The sequence below is a fragment of the Gobio gobio genome (genome assembly GCF_949357685.1).
Source record: "Gobio gobio genome assembly, chromosome: 19".
NCBI classification, from domain to species: Eukaryota; Metazoa; Chordata; class Actinopteri; order Cypriniformes; family Gobionidae; genus Gobio; species Gobio gobio.
The window spans coordinates 15,968,988-15,988,306 of NC_137112.1; the positions used below are offsets into that span (position 1 = coordinate 15,968,988).

The 19,319-nt window shown below is 39.0% G+C and overlaps 2 protein-coding genes across 3 annotated transcripts; one reads left to right on the plus strand and one right to left on the minus strand.

The window, feature by feature from the left end:
- Positions 1-1,008: 1,008 nt before the first annotated feature.
- On the minus strand, positions 1,009-6,133 carry mkrn2os.1 (MKRN2 opposite strand, tandem duplicate 1). 2 transcript variants are annotated; one of them, XR_013818565.1, is made up of 5 exons: positions 5,834-6,133; positions 3,125-3,171; positions 2,885-3,047; positions 2,276-2,792; positions 1,009-1,119 (listed from the first exon to the last, which is right to left on the minus strand). XR_013818565.1 is itself a non-coding variant. In XM_079844416.1 (4 exons), exons 1-4 carry the CDS (start codon positions 6,046-6,048, stop codon positions 2,573-2,575), a joined length of 645 nt encoding a protein of 214 aa, XP_079700542.1. In that variant the 5' UTR covers positions 6,049-6,133; the 3' UTR covers positions 1,010-2,572. The 2 variants fall into 2 exon arrangements, 1 of the variants encoding a protein (XP_079700542.1); XM_079844416.1 differs by having other exon boundaries at positions 1,010-2,792.
- Positions 5,994-17,771, plus strand: mkrn2 (makorin, ring finger protein, 2). Its single transcript, XM_079844415.1, has 8 exons — positions 5,994-6,639; positions 6,828-6,956; positions 8,223-8,368; positions 10,343-10,635; positions 13,797-14,011; positions 14,090-14,200; positions 16,567-16,711; positions 17,019-17,771. The coding sequence occupies exons 1-8, from the start codon at positions 6,614-6,616 to the stop codon at positions 17,166-17,168; spliced, it is 1,215 nt and encodes a 404-aa protein (XP_079700541.1). The 5' UTR covers positions 5,994-6,613; the 3' UTR covers positions 17,169-17,771.
- Positions 17,772-19,319: the final 1,548 nt, after the last annotated feature.

Consider the following 19,319-nt stretch of genomic DNA (forward strand, 5'->3'; position numbering starts at 1 on the left):
CACTAACTAACCCTTGCCAATAATTAACCCCTGCCACTTACTATCTTCTGCAACTAACTAACCTCTGCCATTAAATAACCCCTGCCACTAACTAACCTCTACCACTAAATAACCCCTGCCACTAAATAACCCCTGCCACTAACTAACCTCTGCCACTAACTAACCTCTGCCACTAACTAACATCTGTCACTAACTAACATCTGTCACTAACTAACCCCTGCCACTAACTAACCCGTCATTAATTAACCCCTGCCACTAACTAACTTCTGCCACTAACTAACCTCTACCACTAAATAACCCCTGCCACTAACTAACCCCTGCCACTAACTAACCTCTGTCACTAACTAACCTCTGCCACTAAATAACCCCTGCCACTAACTAACCTCTGCCACTAACTAACATCTGTCACTATCTAACCCCTGCCACTAACTAACCTGTCATTAATTAACCTCTGCCACTAACTAACCTCTGTCACTAACTAACCTCTGCCACTAAATAACCCTTGCCACTAAATAACCCCTGCCACTAACTAACCTCTGCCACTAACTAATCTCTTTCAATAACTAACCTCTACCACTAACTAACCTCTGTGTCACTAACTAACCTCTGCCACTAACTAACCCCTGCCACTAACTAACCTGTCACTCACTAACCCCTGCCACTAACTAACATCTGCCACTAACTAGCCCCTGCCATGAATTAACCTCTGCCACTAACTAATCTTTGCCACTAACCCTGCCTCTAACTAACCTCTTTCAATAACTAACCTCTGCCACTAACTAACCTCTGCCACTAACTAACCTCTGTGTCACTAACTAACCTCTGCCACTAACTAACCCCTGCCTCTAACTAACCTCTGCCAATCACTATCCCCTGCCACAAAAACATGTTTTGGAAGAAGCATTGATGGTGTATTGACTAATTTAAATAGCTAATTTTGAACAAAAAAGTTACATGGTGCACCTTGAAACATAAAAGCATTATGCAATCATTTAAGACATTCCCCATCACTCTTAAAATAAAGCTTCTTTATTAGCATTGATGTTTCATGAAGAACTTTTAACATCTGTGGAATTTCTCCATTGCACAAAAGGTTCTTTAGATAATTTTAAAGAGCACCTATCATGGAATTTTGAAATTTACCTTTCATGTAGTGTGTAACATAGATCTAAGTGAACAAAAACATCCTGTGATAGCTTGAAATATGACAGTGCACCGTATATATAGTTATTTTCTTTCAAAAGTAAGAGTCAACTCGGAGTCATTTTTAAGAATCGTTAGAAGACCAAAGCTTTTTCTCTGACTAGATGACGTCAACTTGTCAAGTTATTTGAATACGATACGCCCACTTATTGCGCTCCAAGACGCCAGTGAAAACTAGAAAACATCATGGCCACGAGACGCTGTGTTCTGAAGTGCGACTCAAAAGCAAACTTCTTTCATCTGCCCAAGGATGAGCATTTGAAGACTAAGTGGCTTGAAGACAAACCATACATCGTCGCGATTGAGTGTTTATTATTAGTCGTCAAATGTATGTTTCGCGATCTCAGGAAGCTTTTATTATGGACTTTTATTATGGCACATGGTATCTTCTTCGTCTATCTGTACCATACATGGACTACATGTGCACAGAGCGCCCTCCGGCTGCCAGTATGAATTGAAAACAACACATAAGAGACTCAATCGCTCATGATTAGGCTATTTCTGCCCATTTTGAGGAAGTATTGAATAAAAAATACTCCTCTGTTTAGAAATTTGACACAGACATATGAGAATCTATCAATATGTCTCCTCATCTGCACACTTTTGAACTAAAAGCCCTGAGGGATGTTGATTTGTCGCGAGTCTTCGTGAGGAGAATAGAGGAGTTTTTTTATGAATGAGATCAGCTGAGGCTCATATTACAATCAAACAGTACCGACGCGGTTTTCATATTCATAACTCCTGACACATATTAACAAATTACTGTCATTATAAGACTTTGATGGGCGTTCCGTTTCCGAAAATATCTGCACAGACTATACCAATCACAACTGACTGGGTCATCTGACCAATCACCGCAGATTAGCGTCACGTAAAGGCGGGGTTTTGAAAAGTGAATCACTAAAGGAATCATTTGAGAATCGCTGTCAAAACAGGTAAAAATAAATGCATATTATAAGAAAACTAAAGTCTTTTTTGTCATTGCATGCATGCAAAACTGTTGTTGGGGACTTCTAAAACAATATTTGGAACATTTTAAATGCCATGATAGGTGCTCTTTAATAATCATCACACTAAGAAAATAATGGTTCTTTTGAGAACTGATCACTGAAAGGTTCTGAAAGGTTCAAATGGTCCTTTTATGGCATCACTGCGAAAACCCTCTTTTGGAACCTTTATTTTTATGAGTGTATAGATCCTTTTTGGCAATTAAAATTGAGTCAAGATCCCTAGAGGACCCTTTTTTTGAAGAGTGTGGTTTTAATACAGTGCTGCATTTACATAGTGTCCCAATACATACAGTAACTAACCGTTGGGACTAATATATACAGTATATTAACTTCCATAGCGTTTTATGAAGAAATGTGTATCACGTGTCATCCGGTGTATTCGCTATGTAAAATCCATGTTGTAATATTGCATGATAGATGTTGATGTATTGGGACACTGTCTTCATTCTGGGTAAAACATGGCGTCCAGTGAACTCATCTCTGCTCAGAGATGCTTTCCCATCCAGCCAGCGCATGTGGTTTATGAAGGTCAGAGCGAAGCCGTAACAGCAGGATCCAAACGCTCGCTCCTCAGCAAACCTGCCGGGAACAAACATCTCAATATTTTTGGGGGGTAATCCTGACAGATTTTGTGACTTTTGTGTGAATTTTCATTCTGTCTAATGCTGTACCGCTCTGACGCCCATTCTGGAAGGATGGAGAACTGCTCCAGCTTGATGTCCCATGATTCCCAGAGGTCCCGTCTTCCTGGAGGGGCAAGCGGGACGCAGACACACCGTTCCCAGCCGTGAGCGTCTCTCCGGACCCCTGACAGGGTGTAGTTATAGACCAGACCTGCAGGGGGAGAGACACTCAAAGGACACGCAAAAACAAAGAAATATCATAATATTCACAGGTGGGCAATACTGTACCTTCTGAATTTGAAAGCCCCACGTGTATCTCAGTGTCATTCCATTCTCTAGAGAAAAAAATAATAAAATGATGAAGTCACAATAGCTTATAATTCAAACATTTGTAATGTTTCTGAGTCTTTTCTGCTCACCAAGGCTGCATTTATTTTATCAAAATACAGTAAAAATTGTGAAATATTACAATGTGAATATATAGTAAAATGTAAATTATTACTGTGATCAATCCTGAATTTTTTGCATCAATACTCCACTCCAGTCAGATATTATGCAAAATTCACTTTTATAAGGTGTTTGAACACAAATGTGTGTCCACAGTGTATGTACACTACCAGCCTGTAATGGTAAAATCCATCAAATACTTTGTTATAATCTCCATCAATCATTATCAATCTCTCATAACGCACTGTCTCATATTTCCCTCTACTCCTATGTAAGAGTAGGGAAGCCCCGCCCATGACTGTTGATGATTGGCCCTTTGAGCATAGACACACCCCTGAGTGAAAAGCACAGAGACGCCATTTCTGTTTACTCGCTGTATCAGCGCTCGAGTATTACAATGTGTGCGCTAAAAATAAAAACGAACAAAGTTAATTTATGAAGGAAATGTGCTGAAGAATTACGGTAAAATTTTATATATTTGAGCAAATCATTTTATGCACGACTGTTTCACCAACAAGGGTCAGTAACGCTGGATTTGAGAAGAGCATATCCAGAAAAAGTGAGGATGGCACTTCATATAATGTTTGCATATGTCCTTTCTAAATGATCTTTCTAGAATGCTGTACGGCCTATATGGCTAAAGTTAGCATCGTCTCTGACTATTCACAGAGACTAGAGCGGTGTCGTTAGTTTTATCCTGAAAACGCTCACCGTCTGTGTAATTCATAAACGCACATCTATTATCCATTGTCAGTTGACGGACGTTACATGAACGATCCACTAACCATTCAGAGTAAAAGTGTCAATCTCTTCTTGAGTCTCTCATCTGTGTTGACCCCGGTTCAAACATGTACGGCTGCTCCACCACTGCTTATTCTGACATTTTGCCTGAGTGAGATTTGCCTGTTTTGTTGTTGACGGAGTATCTGTAGTCTCGTGTAGCCAGAGCTTCAGACTGACGGCAGAAGGTCTGGACTACATCGCAGCTTTCAATGGTCAAGGACCAAGAGGACGTTTAACTGACAATCACAGTTCGTTTTGTTCCATGTCATGTTTAGGGGAGTGGAAATGTTAAGTCGATGTCACTGCAATAACCATAGACCGTAAAAAAAAATATGGACGACATGACTTCATTGACTTCCGCTGACCAGAGTTGAAGCTTTCGTAGGGCCGCACACGGAGCTGACATCTTGGGGCCGAGTCTGCGCAGTAGCGATCTCGGGACCGGAGATGCGCAGTAGAGAGCAGGAAGTAGAGACGCGATTATCAAAAGCCCGCCCACACTCTCACAGATGCAGAACAATTCATTATGATGGTGTGAAATAAACAGTTATGGAAATGTAGAAATGAAAGCTAAAGCTCCAATCTCCTCCCAAAAATCCAGAAAAAAGTCTGTTAGTGCCTCAGTGACAACTTCACTCAGAGAAGCCGTCAATCTCAGCTGTCTGACTCCCGAGTTGAAAAATGTGAACTTTGCCGTCAATTTGCGCCGCGTTAACCAATCAGGAGCCTGCTTGCTGCTGTCACGTGGTAAAGTAACGTGATGAGAAACCCTGCATAATTTAAATACACTACTATTGTGTCACAAAAGGTAGTTTTAAGACTTTTCAGGTGAGAATGTAGTTGTTTAAAGCTCAAATCTGTGGTTTATTCATAAAGAGAGCGTCTATTTAAAAAAAAAAAAACTTATTTTTTAAGGATATTTAAATATACATGCAGTGAAGATAATGTAGTGCGTTGACTGGACCACATTTGTGTGGCTATTAATGTTTAATATATATTTTTAATGAAAATGAAAAGAGGCAGAGTACGCTCGATTTATACGCGCGTCCAATTCGCTGTGGACCAACCGCTTGTAGACGCTCTATTCGCGTTGGTGTGAATGCAGCATGAGGCTGAGACTAGTGTATCCAAAGCTGATGTAAAGGCTCCGCCCTCTTCTTGAAAGGGGGCAGGGAGCAGCAGCTCATTTGCATTTAAAGGGACACACACAAAACAACGTGTTTTTGTTCACACCCAAATAAAGGCACATTTGACAAGCCATAATAAATGATCTGGGTTCGATTCCGAGGGAAAGCAAGAACTGACAAAATATAAATGTTGAATGCAATGTAAGTCACTTTGGATAAAAGCGTCAGCCAAATGCATAAAAATAAATGTAAATGTAAAAGTGTAACTTCACACACACATTCTGGGGACACCAGAGATTTATATTACAACTTGTGAAAAGGGGCATTATATGTCCCCTTTAAATACATTTGTGGCATAAAATAAAATGTGTATAAGCTATGGTGAGTATTCAGTGTCATTTTTAATTTCTTGATTATTTTGTATATAGCCAGTGTTTCTCAGCCTCCATCACCAAGGCTATCAACAGTTAATGCTGAACATTGAAACTTGGTTGTCTTTTTGAAGTAACCCACTAAACATGTTGCGATTTGAAGAGCCTACAAAGCCATGCCCACAATATGGGGACTCGTGAATATTCATGTGTACCCCGCCCACTGGAACTTAATATTACATGTATATGAATAATTATAGTCAACTCACCCGAGATGTGATGGTCCGTGAACAGATCCTATGAGAAACGCGCAAGACACTTTGTGTCCATTTGTAAACGGGCAGGGAATCGCGACAGGTGCTTCTAAAAGTCCGAACGTTAGAGTCTGATGACAGACTGGACACTGACGGACACTGACATCATCCGAAGAGAAACTGTACACGTCTCTAGCACAGTGTCTGTATTTGATCACCGCTTTCTCCATTAGTGTTCCTGTCGTGCTCTGAGTCTGATCTCAGATCGGTTTCGTATTCTCTCGTTCCACAGGTGACGTCATTGTGTTCAAAACCGGTCCAGCAGGGGGCGCAAACAACCAAATCCTCCGGTAAATCAGCCTATAAAATTAAATAATGTCACTTATTCTTTTTCCAGGTCAGTTTATCCGGTTCTGCCGCGATTTATGAGCTACATTTCCCACACCTTTCCTAATCAGTATTTGTAGTGAAAGCGGAAAAGCGATAGCAATTCGTGAACGAATCCTTCTATAGAGTCAGTTCAAACGATTCCATGCTTATTTACATGTTGTAAAATAATCGGTTGTGAACTCCCAGCAAACATAGAACGTCTCCCTAACGTTTCCATTTTTTTTAACCACATAGGAACTTTATTTTAACTAAAAACCGGGCTGAGAAAGGACCCGTTCGAAAGAACCGACTCGCGGAAGTGAATCGGAAGCACTGATCAGCGTCGCTGTGATGTAGCCGGTGATATTTTCAGGTTGCACTGTAACATTTCACAGTAAAATATCCCATTCGTAGCCGGATAAAAACATGTCAACGAAACAAGTGACCTGCAGGTAAAGAGAAACGCACTACACAGCCATCAAAGCATCACTGTGTAAAATAAGGTCATTGATAATATCATCATGACTTTGACATGAGAGAAAATGGTGTATCTGGACTGACGCATCAGATCTCTGCCATCTGCGCCTTTATTCTCCACTCAGTTCTCCGTGTTTTGGTGATGTTTTCTGTCTCTCTGCAGATATTTCCTGCATGGTGTGTGTCGGGAGGGCAGCAGGTGCTTGTTCTCTCATGATCTGACCACGAGCAAACCTTCAACCATCTGTAAATACTACCAGAGAGGAGTCTGTGCCTATGGAGACAGATGCAGGTGACTCAAATAGGCCTCTTTGCATGCGTTTTGCTGGATAACTAGGCATCTTTTATGAGTGATTCACCGATTTGTCTCATCTGATGACGTGTTTACTGGCCCGAGGGCGAGGCAACCTGTCACTCACATGAGATCCACCAATAGCAAACCACAACCCTACATTTGTTCTTGTTTGAGAAGCTGTTTAACTCAGATATACGGTACAATCGGGAAGAAAAGACTGTTTCATGGTTTAAAGGGAAACTATTATGCAAGATTCACTTTTGCATGGTGTTTGAACATAACTGTGTCGGCAGTGTGTGTACACAACTACCCTCTTTATAGGGTGGTTGTGTACACACACTCCCGACACACATTTATGTTCAAACACCATGTAAAAGTGAATTTTGCATAATAGTATTTGTAATAGTATATAGTATAATGGTAAAAATCCACACACTCTTCTTTTTTTAATCCCCAAAAATCATAAGCAGCATCTCAGAACTAGCTATTTGCAATTTTTGACGTCACATTAGGCCCCGCCCTCAACTGGCACAGACTCGGCCCTATTAGCATAGCCCAGCCCCTGAGTGAGCTGTACACAGTCTGCCATGAGCATTCAAGAAAGAAATGCATTCTTTTTAAAGCTACTAAAGTTATTCAGTTGAGAGAGGGATTTTCTGTCGTTCTTCTGTTGTTTGATTCATATTAACAGCCGATATAGCAGTAGGTACTGTATATTACACTGCTGTCACTTTAATACACAGATCTAATATACACATGCCATTTCTTTATGTTCACAGACATAACCGATTGTGTTTATGTTTTTGACATAACCCTGTGTGTGTTTGACAGTTCAAGTGCAATAAGACGTGAAAGAGAACTTTGTTTGATACCCACGGGACGCTCCGTCTGACGTCCAGCTTTCTGTGCGCGTGCTTCGTGTGTGTGCACTCAGAAAACCATATATCAGAAGTTTAGATTGATATGGCTTTAAAACACATGCAGATCATAAACTTTCATGATGATGAAGATCTGTATTGTCACGTGAGCATGAGTCCCATAGAGATGATCATCTAAACCAAACAGATGTTTTAGTTTTTAGCAGAGTATCCGAGACATGAGCTGTACAGGCTCCGCCCTCTTCTGGATAGGGAGAGGGGCAGCAGCTCATTTGCATTTAAAAATACATGGGCAAAAAACTTCCACTCAAAAATGGGCATTTAGAACATGATCTGTAGGGTATGTTGAGCTGAAACTTCATGTGTTTGCTGTGTTCTGTGATAGATATGATCATGTCAAACCATGTGGCCGTGGCGGAGGTGGCGGCGCAGCAGTCGAGCACACGAACAGAGCCGCGTCAGCGCCGGGACCCGCTCCACCAGCAAACACTGCCAAAGCTGGCAAAAAACCACTCGTGCTGAGAGACAAAGGTACCTGCTGGGTTCCCAGCCAAGATGCACTACATCACTACATGCTTGTCTGCATATAACATGAAATTAAAGAAATTGTGAATTATTAGACACAATTGTCTTCTGCTTTATAGTTTGTTGCAACATTCACACAGTTATTGAACTGAATTGATCTGAATATTGACATTATTGTCAACATTATTCAGCTTTACAGCTGAAATTCAATTTGTTTCATAGTTGATGCCTTTTGCAATAGGATCATTCCATGTCAAATCAACCAAATCTCGGACACTATTAGTTGGTCTACTACTAACGTTCAACATTATTTATTCTTCAGACATTCCCCTTTAAATGCAATAAGTATCAGCTGTGCGCAAAGTGAACAACATTTAGTTTATTGAGAACAAGAATCTAAAATCATATTGAGATATCTTTATTACTTCTTGAGTGCAGGCATGCAAACTTTGGAAAAGGAATATTTATGGCACTCAGTCTGGAATATTTTATGCATTTGTGTTGATAGAAAAAATATATATATTTCAACATTATTTGTTGTTCAGATATCCCTATTTAAAAGAAAAAGAGTATCAGCTGTGTGCAGAGACCCACTTTTTTTTTTGACTACTGAAAATGTGTACAATTGACCAATTTACTCATGGAGCCGCATCTCTGGGCCTGAACCATCTAGAACCGTAAAAATTAAGATATCAAAAGAAATGTTTATTTAAAACCAAAATATTAAAGGATATTAAGATATCTTTAATACTTCTAGAGTTACAGGCATGCAAACTTGGGGAAAATAACAAAAGTGCTCTTTCCCATTTTTGAATGGTCACCGTTGGCATATGCAACAAAGATTGATAAAGTCAATAGATTTCACTAATAGACCTACCAATCTGTGTGAAAATAAAATAATGATGCTGCCATATTTCTAAAGTAATTTTACACCCCTGTAAAAATTGGCTCCAAATCAGTCATTTTGACCCTCCTCTACAAAATAGTAGATTACTCAATAAATATTCATTTGGATTTTGTTCTTCATTTATGTATTTCTTTCACCAGATAAAAATGATAAAAAAAAATTAAAAAAAAATAAATAAATAAATATATATATATATAGAGTTGATATATATGTTGAGTTGACGGATTGACCCAATATTAATACTGGTATTTTCTTGTTGATTATTGTGAAGCTGGTTTGAAACAATCCCTATGAAGTGCTATAGAATTAAATATCTGATATTATTGGAGGCAGTGGTATTTTAGTTTTTGTTTAGTTGTATTAATAGCTTTGTTATAATTTGTTACATTAATTTTGTCATTTTATTACTATTATTTAAAAAAAAATATTTAAGTTTAATTTACTTTTATTTCAATTTTCGTTTTTATTTATTTCCTGTTAATAATTTTAGTACTTCAACGTAAACTTATTTCAGTTTATTGCCATTTCTAATGTCCAGTTAGTTGTAGTTTTTCAGCTAATATTTGTGACCCTGGGCCACAAAACCAGTCATAAGAGTACAATTTTTGACATGGAGATGTATTCATCACCTGAAAGCTGAATAAATAATCTTTCCATTGATGTATGGTTTGTTAGGATAGGACAATATTTGGCCGAGATACAACTATGTGAAAATCTGGAATCTGAGGGTGCAAAATAAAATCTAAATATTGAGAAAATCTCCTTTAAAGTTGTCCAAATGAAGTCAGTTAGCAATGAATATTACTCCTAATAATATATATTTACGGTAGGAAATTTACAAAATATCTTCATGGAACATGATCTTTACTTAATATCTTTACTTAAAAGAAAAATTTATAATTTTGACCCATACAATGTATTGTTGGCTATTGCCACAAATATATCCGTGAGACTTATGACTGGTTTTGTGCGCCAGAGTCACAATTATATTTGATTTATAGCTTTATTTCAGTTGACAGGAATGTTTTAATTATAACGACCCTGATGGATTGATGTTTTATGTGGATGTGCAGCACTGGGGCCGTACAGCAGCGAGAGTGCTGAGGACTGCTGGGACTACAGGGATGACAGCGCTCATGGCAAACCCCACACGTACCTGGACGCCATCCGCTCCGGGCTGGAGAGTTCGGCCAGCGCCGGCCCATATCCAGACACCGGCCCACAACCACAGCTCTGCCCGTACATGGCGGCAGGCCAGTGTCACTATGGCGACAGCTGCCCATATATCCATGGCGATATGTGTGAAATATGTCGGCTGCAGGTTTTGCACCCGCATGACCCCGAGCAAAGAGCGGCGCATGAAAAGGTGATCGCACACTTTTATTGGTTTCCTGATTTTCATTCATTGTTCAGTTTTTTTAATGCTGCATATTGAGTGCAAAAGTTGAAGTAAACATATATATAATGTTTAAAAATATATATAATGTACTATATGACCAATATCACACTCGTAGGCGTGTTATATTGCTCTATATATAGAGTGTGCTGATATACAGCTATATCGCACGGCTACGAGTGTGATATTGTGTTGATAAAACAGTTTGACGGCACAAGTATTAAAATAAATAAAAAACAACAGTGTCTTTAAAAACCCTCTTTTGTTCGGAACTACTTACCAAGCCTCCGCTACTAATTCTAAAACGTCACTTAAGAACTAGTAAGGAAGGAACACTGAGTGTTAGTATTAGAGTATTATGAGAGAGATCGACTAAACGAGTGCATTACCTGCATCTGATACAGCGTTCATTCTTCAGGTCAATCTTATATTCACAATAAGTAATGTCCGATATCTAAGCGATATCTTTGTCCTTTTAACATTTAATGGGATTTCCCATGACAGTGCTAGTCGATGCTTTTGCAAGTTGCATTTTATAAGGTGTTGTTTGAAGTAAAAATAATATCCATGTTTACATCCTTGTTTCAGTCGCTTTCAATATGAAAGTCTTTGCTACTGACTCACTCATAAAGCTGCCATCTAATGGTGTAATAATGTAACTAACACTGAAGTCGAAATCACAATCACTAACGGACCCTTTCTCAATACCAAATAGGATTTAGTTTGTACAATATAGTGTTAATTTCGTTACAGAAAATATGACGACAATTTTTTTGTTAACAACCTTTTTTCCATGACTAAGACGAGACGAAGCCGAGATGACACAAGCGTTCTTAAACGGTAACTGTGACTATATCAACATGCAAAACCGTTGTCGGAAAACAACGAGACTAAAATGTAGTTTAAATTAAATCTTGACCAAAATCACCCACATATTCTACGTGCATGCTTTCTCTCTCTCTCTCTCTCTCTCTCTCTCTCTCTCTCTCTCTCTCTCTCTCTCTCTCTCTCTCTCTCTCTCTCTCTCTCCCTCCCACGTGCTGATGATCAGAAAAAAACAATAAACAAGTAAGCTGCATTTCAGCATCTCCTTTTGAGATTTTCTGTTTAAATTAAAGTGTCATTCAGTTTATCTCTTGTGCTATTTGTGCGACTAAATCTCCCATCAAACCTTCTCAGTGATGAACTGTAATAAATCCAAACATGGATCGATTGTGTTTGCTGAATACATTTCTTATTTTTCCTATATGATAAATAGCCTATAATAAATCATTAAACTATATGTAAAAAAAAACTAAAAAAAAAACATGCGTATGGGTCGACATTATCTTTGTGCTTATAGGTGAAAGTGCAACAATTCTGATGAAATGTAAAAAATATTTTTTTCAAAAGACAACAATAGTTGTGATTTAAAATTTTGAGCAAAATAATCAGCATTATCAATACGTTTTAATTTATGAAAGCTGGACTAAAATGCTCAGACATTTAGTTGACTAAAACTTGACTAAACAGGACAAGGTTGACTAAATATGATAACTAAAAAGCACTTTTGACACAGGAGTAAGACTGAGACTAAATAAAAAAATAGCTGACGAAATTAACACTAGTACAACAGGAAATAAACACACATATACAGTTCAGTCAAAAGTACAAAAGCAGTTCTCTAGTTAGTACAGGATTTCAGTTTACTTCACTTTGCCTTTAGCCAAATCAATTTACTCTGAAATAGGGCTGGACCAGAATATTTGAATATTCGTTCGATATTCGAATCCCAAATTTCAAAATTCGTGTTTTTTTCCGCGCACACCTGGCATTCCTCTCAAAACGTTTCTCATTCACGCTTGCCTATGTTTACACTATAAAATCTGGCCTAATACAATACTATTAAAAAAATTGTTTTTTACAATTATTTTATAGCCTAGCATTTTTTAATAGGATGGACAGTTGAATAGGAACCCAACCTCGTTTGAGTATATGTTAAGTTATGTTAAAATAAAATATCAATCTCTCACACAATAATATTTAATTTTATTTTAAATGACAAAAGCATTTAAATTAAGATATACATCATTAAATGCAAAAAGTCTGGCTGTGCTTAATGGGTACGTGTTTGTATCCTTTAAGCACACCCCTGTTGCCATTAAGCTCACAACATGGTTGCTTTGTGGGTTCATTAGCCTATTATTCTTAATGAAAAACCCCAACAACAAAACAGTACAACGACTAACTCCCTTAAATAGGCGCTTTTACATTTCGCTTTGAACCCAAATCTTCCGCGGTCATCTTGTCATTCAGCTCCTCACTCTCGTGATGAATGAGACTTGACTCCTGCTGCAGTTTGTGCTGCGACTCTCATTCGGCTCACGCGGCACGTTCAATTTTTAATTGTAGTTAATCTGTTCTCTAACTGAACAAAATATTTTACTGCTATAATATATCAAAACTGGGACGTAACAGACCTGTGTGTTCTGTTCTTGGCGAGTATGAGCGGCAAAAACGTGTAAACAAACTTTCAAAATAGGTGCTATGTTTATATATAAATCACATATTGAGGTCTAAACAACTACATTCTTGCCTAACAAACTCCATTTGGCACAATAACAGCAGTATTTGTAAAATTACAGTGGGTTTGCTCCTCCACCATTGACGCTTGCTGTGAGAAATGCTGACAGTGTAGATCCGGAAGAAACAAGCGGAGTGATGCAAACGGTTTCCGTGGGATATTAGTAGAACATCACACGGCTAGATAAGCCTCTCAGCCAATCAGAGTCAAGAACCAGAACTAACTGACGTATAAATGATAATGTATAATGTTTGTGTGTAGAAATGTGTTTTGTTTTAGTAATAATGTAGAAACCTTTCTCATAATCAAAAAGTCCATTTAATTTTGTTTAATGCGGATTATGTCATTTGCAGTGCTTTATGGGATAAGTAGTTAATTCCCATAAATGTATACATTTTAAAACTTTGCAGTGTTGTGATTTATCTCAGAACTGGTTGCATTTGGTTCAACACATAAAAAAACATTGCATAAAAGTGAATGAGAAAAACGTCCTGGTTGTTGAAAAAGTTGCGGTAGAGTATGTGACTGTTGACTGTAACATGATGGTGATGATGCTGTCCGGTCCCAGATGTGCATGGCGGCCTTTGAGGTGGACATGGAGAGGGCGTTTGCGGTGCAGCAGAGTCAGGACAAGCAGTGCAAGATCTGTCTGGATGTGGTGTACGAGAAGGCGTCTCCGTCCGAGCGGCGCTTCGGCATCCTGTCCAGCTGCTGCCACACGTACTGCCTGAGCTGCATCCGCCAGTGGCGCTGCGCCGAGCAGTTCCAGAACCAGATCCGAAAGTGAGTGAGTCCGTGATCTCAGCCATGCTTTCTCAGACGCTCATGTGGTGTGAAGTAATGCCCTGTGATTGTGTGCAGGTCTTGTCCCGAGTGCCGGGTGGTGTCGGAGTTTGTCATTCCCAGCATGTACTGGGTGGAAGACCAGGATGAGAAGAATCGCCTCATTGAGGAGTTCAAATCTGGAGTCAGGTACGACTCAAACGGATTTATATTTTGTGACCAGGTAACAGGTTTTTGCAGTGGTACACAAAACGGCATTCTAATAAAAATAGCAGCAGAATTACATGTTCTTGATTATATACACTATATTGATAAAAGTTTTGGGACGTCTGCCTTTACATGCACATGAACTTTAATGACTCCCATTCTTAATCCGTAGGGTTGGTAGGAGTGTAACGGTAAACGTATTCGTACCGAACCGTTTCGTTACAGGGCTTTCGGTTCAGTGCACGCGTGTACCGAACGGTTCCAAATGCAATCTTTAACAGTTAACAGTCGGCTTGTTTTAAGCACGGAACACACTTCAATCCAAGTTCCCACAAGAACATATTAAGTATTCAGTCCATTTTTTTACGAAATTAAATGATAAATGTCGTTTTGACGCTCTTTTTAAGGACAACTCCGGTGAAAAATGAACCTAGGGGTAATTAACACATGGTTACCGAGTAGATCGTTCTCTGGGATGTGTTTTCATGAAAATCGAATGTAAAGAGTTTTATCTCTAAAAACAGATTTGCTTATAACGCTAGTATATGGGGCATAGAATAAGTAAAATTAAATCGCTAGTTAATACCACTAACAAGGCTCAAAATAGCCTCACACTAACACGGTAGCATAATGAGGGTCCCTACATGCAAACCGAAGCATTGAGAACTTTTTTGTAAGTGTACAAACAGTTTAATGAGAAGGTACTTTAGAAAGACAGTACATTACGCGTATACAAACAGGAGCCATCTTGGAAAACAGTCTTGACTGATCATTGTATAGGCGCATCAGTTTCAAGTGGCCACGGAACGCGCGTGTGAACGTGATCATCTGTGAACACGATCAATCATCTCTTCCTAAAGAATAAACATGAATGAACATCTGAAGGTATGTTGAGGATACATTACAACTTACTGTCACTTATCATATGTGGTGTAATCGCTCAATCAGTGTTTCAACGGCGGAAAGACCTCAATATAACTCCTTGTAAGCAGCATCACATTTACCTCAGAAGTCATTCAGTGTCCACAGAATTGTATTCACTAGAGAAATCAACTCTTTCACTAAATATATGACCTATATTAGCCTATATATATATTATATTCAGATTTACTGAACCTGTTAGTGATGGCTGGATTATTTCATGTATAAATAAACCTGTCATGAAAATGACAGACACGGTGTATAAATGATTATATTTCAACAACGAATTGGAAAAAAAAAAATGTATAATTAGATTTAGAAGTTATTGCAAAAACTGCCTTATGTGAAGTTTACATGTTTGCGTATTATGTTATTTGAGTGTTGATTATTTTACCTAAAAATAAATAACTGAATTTAGGCTAATAGTTTGGGCCCTGTCCTTTAATATTAATGTGCAAGTAAAGGCTCCCTATATAGTTTACAGCAATATATTCAATAAACTTTTAGTTATAATTTAATTCATTTAAGGGCAGACACATATTCCTTCGGTTAACCACTGTTTAATAAAAATAAATAAAAAGCAATTTTGTAAAACTGCTGTCCTGAACCCGTACCGAACCGTGACTTCAAAACCGAGGTACGTACCGAACCGTCAGTTTTGTGTACCGTTACACCCCTAGGAGTTGGCCCACCCTTTGCAGCTATAACAGCTTCAACTCTTCTGGGAAGGCTTTCCACAAGGTTTTAGGAGTGTGTATGTGGGAATTTTTGACCATTCTTCTAGAAGCGCATTTGTGAGGTCAGGCACTGATGTTGGACGAGAAGGCCTTGCTCACAGTCTCCGCTCTAATTCATCCCAAAGGTGTTCTATCGAGTTGAGGTCAGGCCAGTCAAGTTCCTCCACGTCTTTATGGACCTTGCTTACTGCGCTGGTGTGCAGTCATGTTGGAACAGGAAGGGGCCGTCCCCTCTAGAGTCCAGCGTGCTTTACACCACCAGGCTTGGATGAGCTGCTCGGCCCTGGAAACCCATTCCATGAAGCTCTCTACGCACTGTCCTTGAGCTAATCTCAAGGCCACACGAAGTTTGTAACTTTGTCTGTAGCTATTGCAACCTATCACAGTACCACGCTTGAATTCACTGAGCTCCTGAGAGCGACCCAGTCTTATCACTAAAGAGCAGCATTAAAGAGCAGCTGCACAGTCCAAGCAGAAATCAATAGAATATGAGGTTAAAGGTTGAATGTTAGGAGTGGCATCTGTAACAGCCTTTGATCTGACCTCAAACCAAGAGTTTGAAGCTTTTTTCATCTCTCTGTCCATTTCTGTATTGGCAGAATGCAGATAGATTTCTCTGACATTATGGTTTGAACGTGTATGTTAGCATCTACTTGACTCTGTTTCTGTATGTCTGTTTGTGTCCTGCAGTAAGAAACCCTGTAAATACTTTGACCAGGGAAGAGGTACGTGTCCGTTTGGAGGAAAGTGTTTCTACATGCACGCATATGCTGACGGGACGCGAGCAGAACCCGACAAACCCCGCAAACAGCTCAGCGCAGAGGGGAACGTCCGGGTAAACACTGCACACACACTCCAAATTATTAAATAATTCATACGTAGAATAAAGGGGCTGGTTGAGTTAGTTAGTAGTTTGTTGAAACTGCCGGTTATGGTAAGGGACGGGGCATTTCCCAAACACCAATCACAGCCAGCCGACCAATCAGAGCACATTGTGCTTTTCAGAAGGAGGGGCTTCATAGAGACATGAACTAAACAGAGCATTACTAAGGGACTGGGAAGAGAGGAGCCGCAACAATGGAAAATATGGGGAAATAATCAACATTCATCTTTAACATGTGAAATATTGCTCTCTCTCTCAGTTTCTGAACTCAGTGCGTCTGTGGGACTTCATCGAGGAGCGAGAACATCGTGGGCTGCCGCCGTTCGAAGACGAGGTCAATGAGCTCGGCGAACTCTTCATGCAGCTGTCTGGAGCTGGAGACGAGAGCGGCACCTCAGCGTCCCATTGATCACATGACTCGCCTCCGTCTTATCTTAGGTACTGGGTAAAACGTCTGGCCAATAACATGTATTGAGAGCGTTTCCCAAGTGGTGCGTTTCAGCATATGCTACATCTGTACCAGTATAAACTATATAACAGCACCGTATCATATCTGTAGGCTGCTATATTCTCCTGACCTGCATTGGGATTTTGCCGGATTTTTTAAACCCAAAGATGAATGTAAAAAAATGGGAACTAAAAAATCACATTTTCAACTGCACTCAAGTAGTGTGTGAAGTATCATTCAGAAGTACTGTTAAGTGTAAAAAAATTAAACTAATTAGTAATTGTTGCACTTAGTTCAGATGACATGTATACATAACTTTATTACATTTGGGCATCATGCAATATTACTGTGGTTTAAAAAAAAATAAAGTATCCGTTCATTTTGTCACCATTGAATGGACCTATCGGTATTTTTAGGATATATTTACTTCATTTTGAATTCAGCCGATATCATAGTACTGGATTTCACTCTTCTCGAGTCTGATATGGGTTATTATATATTCATTTTCTGAAGTGTATTGTTGAGTGACACTGGAGCGAGTGTAATAAAGCGTTTCGTGAGCGAGTGGCGTGTGTGTTTCTGAACGTTTAGCACAGAATCAGAACTGAACTGCTCAAATACACTAAATCTTATTAAGATTCATATGCTAATTATGAACTCTCAAAGGCTATATTACTGTAGATGATCATATAGTCAACATACACCGATCAGGCATAACATTATGGCCACTGACAGGTAAATAACACTGATTGTCTCTTCATTACGACACCTGTTAGTTGGTGGGATGTATTAGGCAGCAAGTGAACATTTTGTCCTCAGTTGATGTGTTAGAAGCAGGACCAGGGCCAAATTGTAATGGCTAGACAACTGGGTTAGAGCATCTCTAAAACTGCAGCTCTTGTGGTTTGTTCCCGGTCTGCAGTGGTCCGTATCTATCAAAAGTGCTCCAAGGAAGGAACAGTGGTGGACCGGCTGGTCCCCTGTGGTCCGATCAAACAGACGAGCTACTGTAGCTCAAATTGCTCAAGAAGTTAATGCTGGTTCTGGCAGAAAGGTGTCTTGTGGAGTCCATGCCTCGACGGGTCAGGGCTGTTTTTGCAGCAAAAGGGCGACCAACACAATATTTGGTCATAATGTTATGCCTGATCGGTGTATTTTGTGCCATAGTCAGAAAAAGTGTCACACTGACTTTTAAAATCTTTAACTCTCATTTCCAGTTTACACATTGATTTTTACAGAGCTATTGTATGAAAAAATATACATTTTAATAATACAAATGTTTACTTCTCAACTATATGTTTATGCTGTGTTTGGGAGATGTGTGGTACTTTTTTTTTTACATATTTGCCACGTAATTACTCAACTACACCATTACCTTGCATATGAAATCTTACATTTTTACAAGAAAAAAAAAATACGTTACTGATGATCTAAACTAAATATGAGTTATTTCTGAATATTGATCTGGGTGTTAGGGACAGAATCCTGATATCTGCTGGTTAGAGATAAAAATTAGTCTTTGCAGCTATAGAAAAAAATATATAATGAGCATATCTGTCCCGCAGAGGCACGTACACATCCATTCATTTCTCTGGAAGTGGCCAAATGCTTTGTGGTATTTTGTGACAATATACACATTTAAACATGATAAAATACATTAGAATGAGTGTTTTGGCAAAGTCTGTAATTTATTTAAAATCTTTTTTGCTGTAATGTTGCATACAATTGCAAAAATGCTACATAGGTTGCCACTAAAAGACAAGACTTCGTGTGTGTGTGTGTGTGTGTGTATCAGTGCTATGTCTCACCCCTTCATATCTGTATTTAGCATTTATTGTTGGTTTTATTCACCAAATTTTATAAAAATGCTGTCTGTTGCATCAATAGCCACGCCTGTGTGTGAGAGTATGTTTGTTCCACATTGCATTTATGGTGTAGTACCAGGATTATGTAGAATTTATTGATTTTATTGAAAAATGAAAACTTTTCCTTTTGAATGTGGGGTCCATTTGGACCCCGTGGACCATGAGTGTGACCTTTGTTTTTATTTACATACCTTCAGAACAACCGAATCAAACCCAGTTTGTGTGTGTGTTTAGACAGATAATGTAA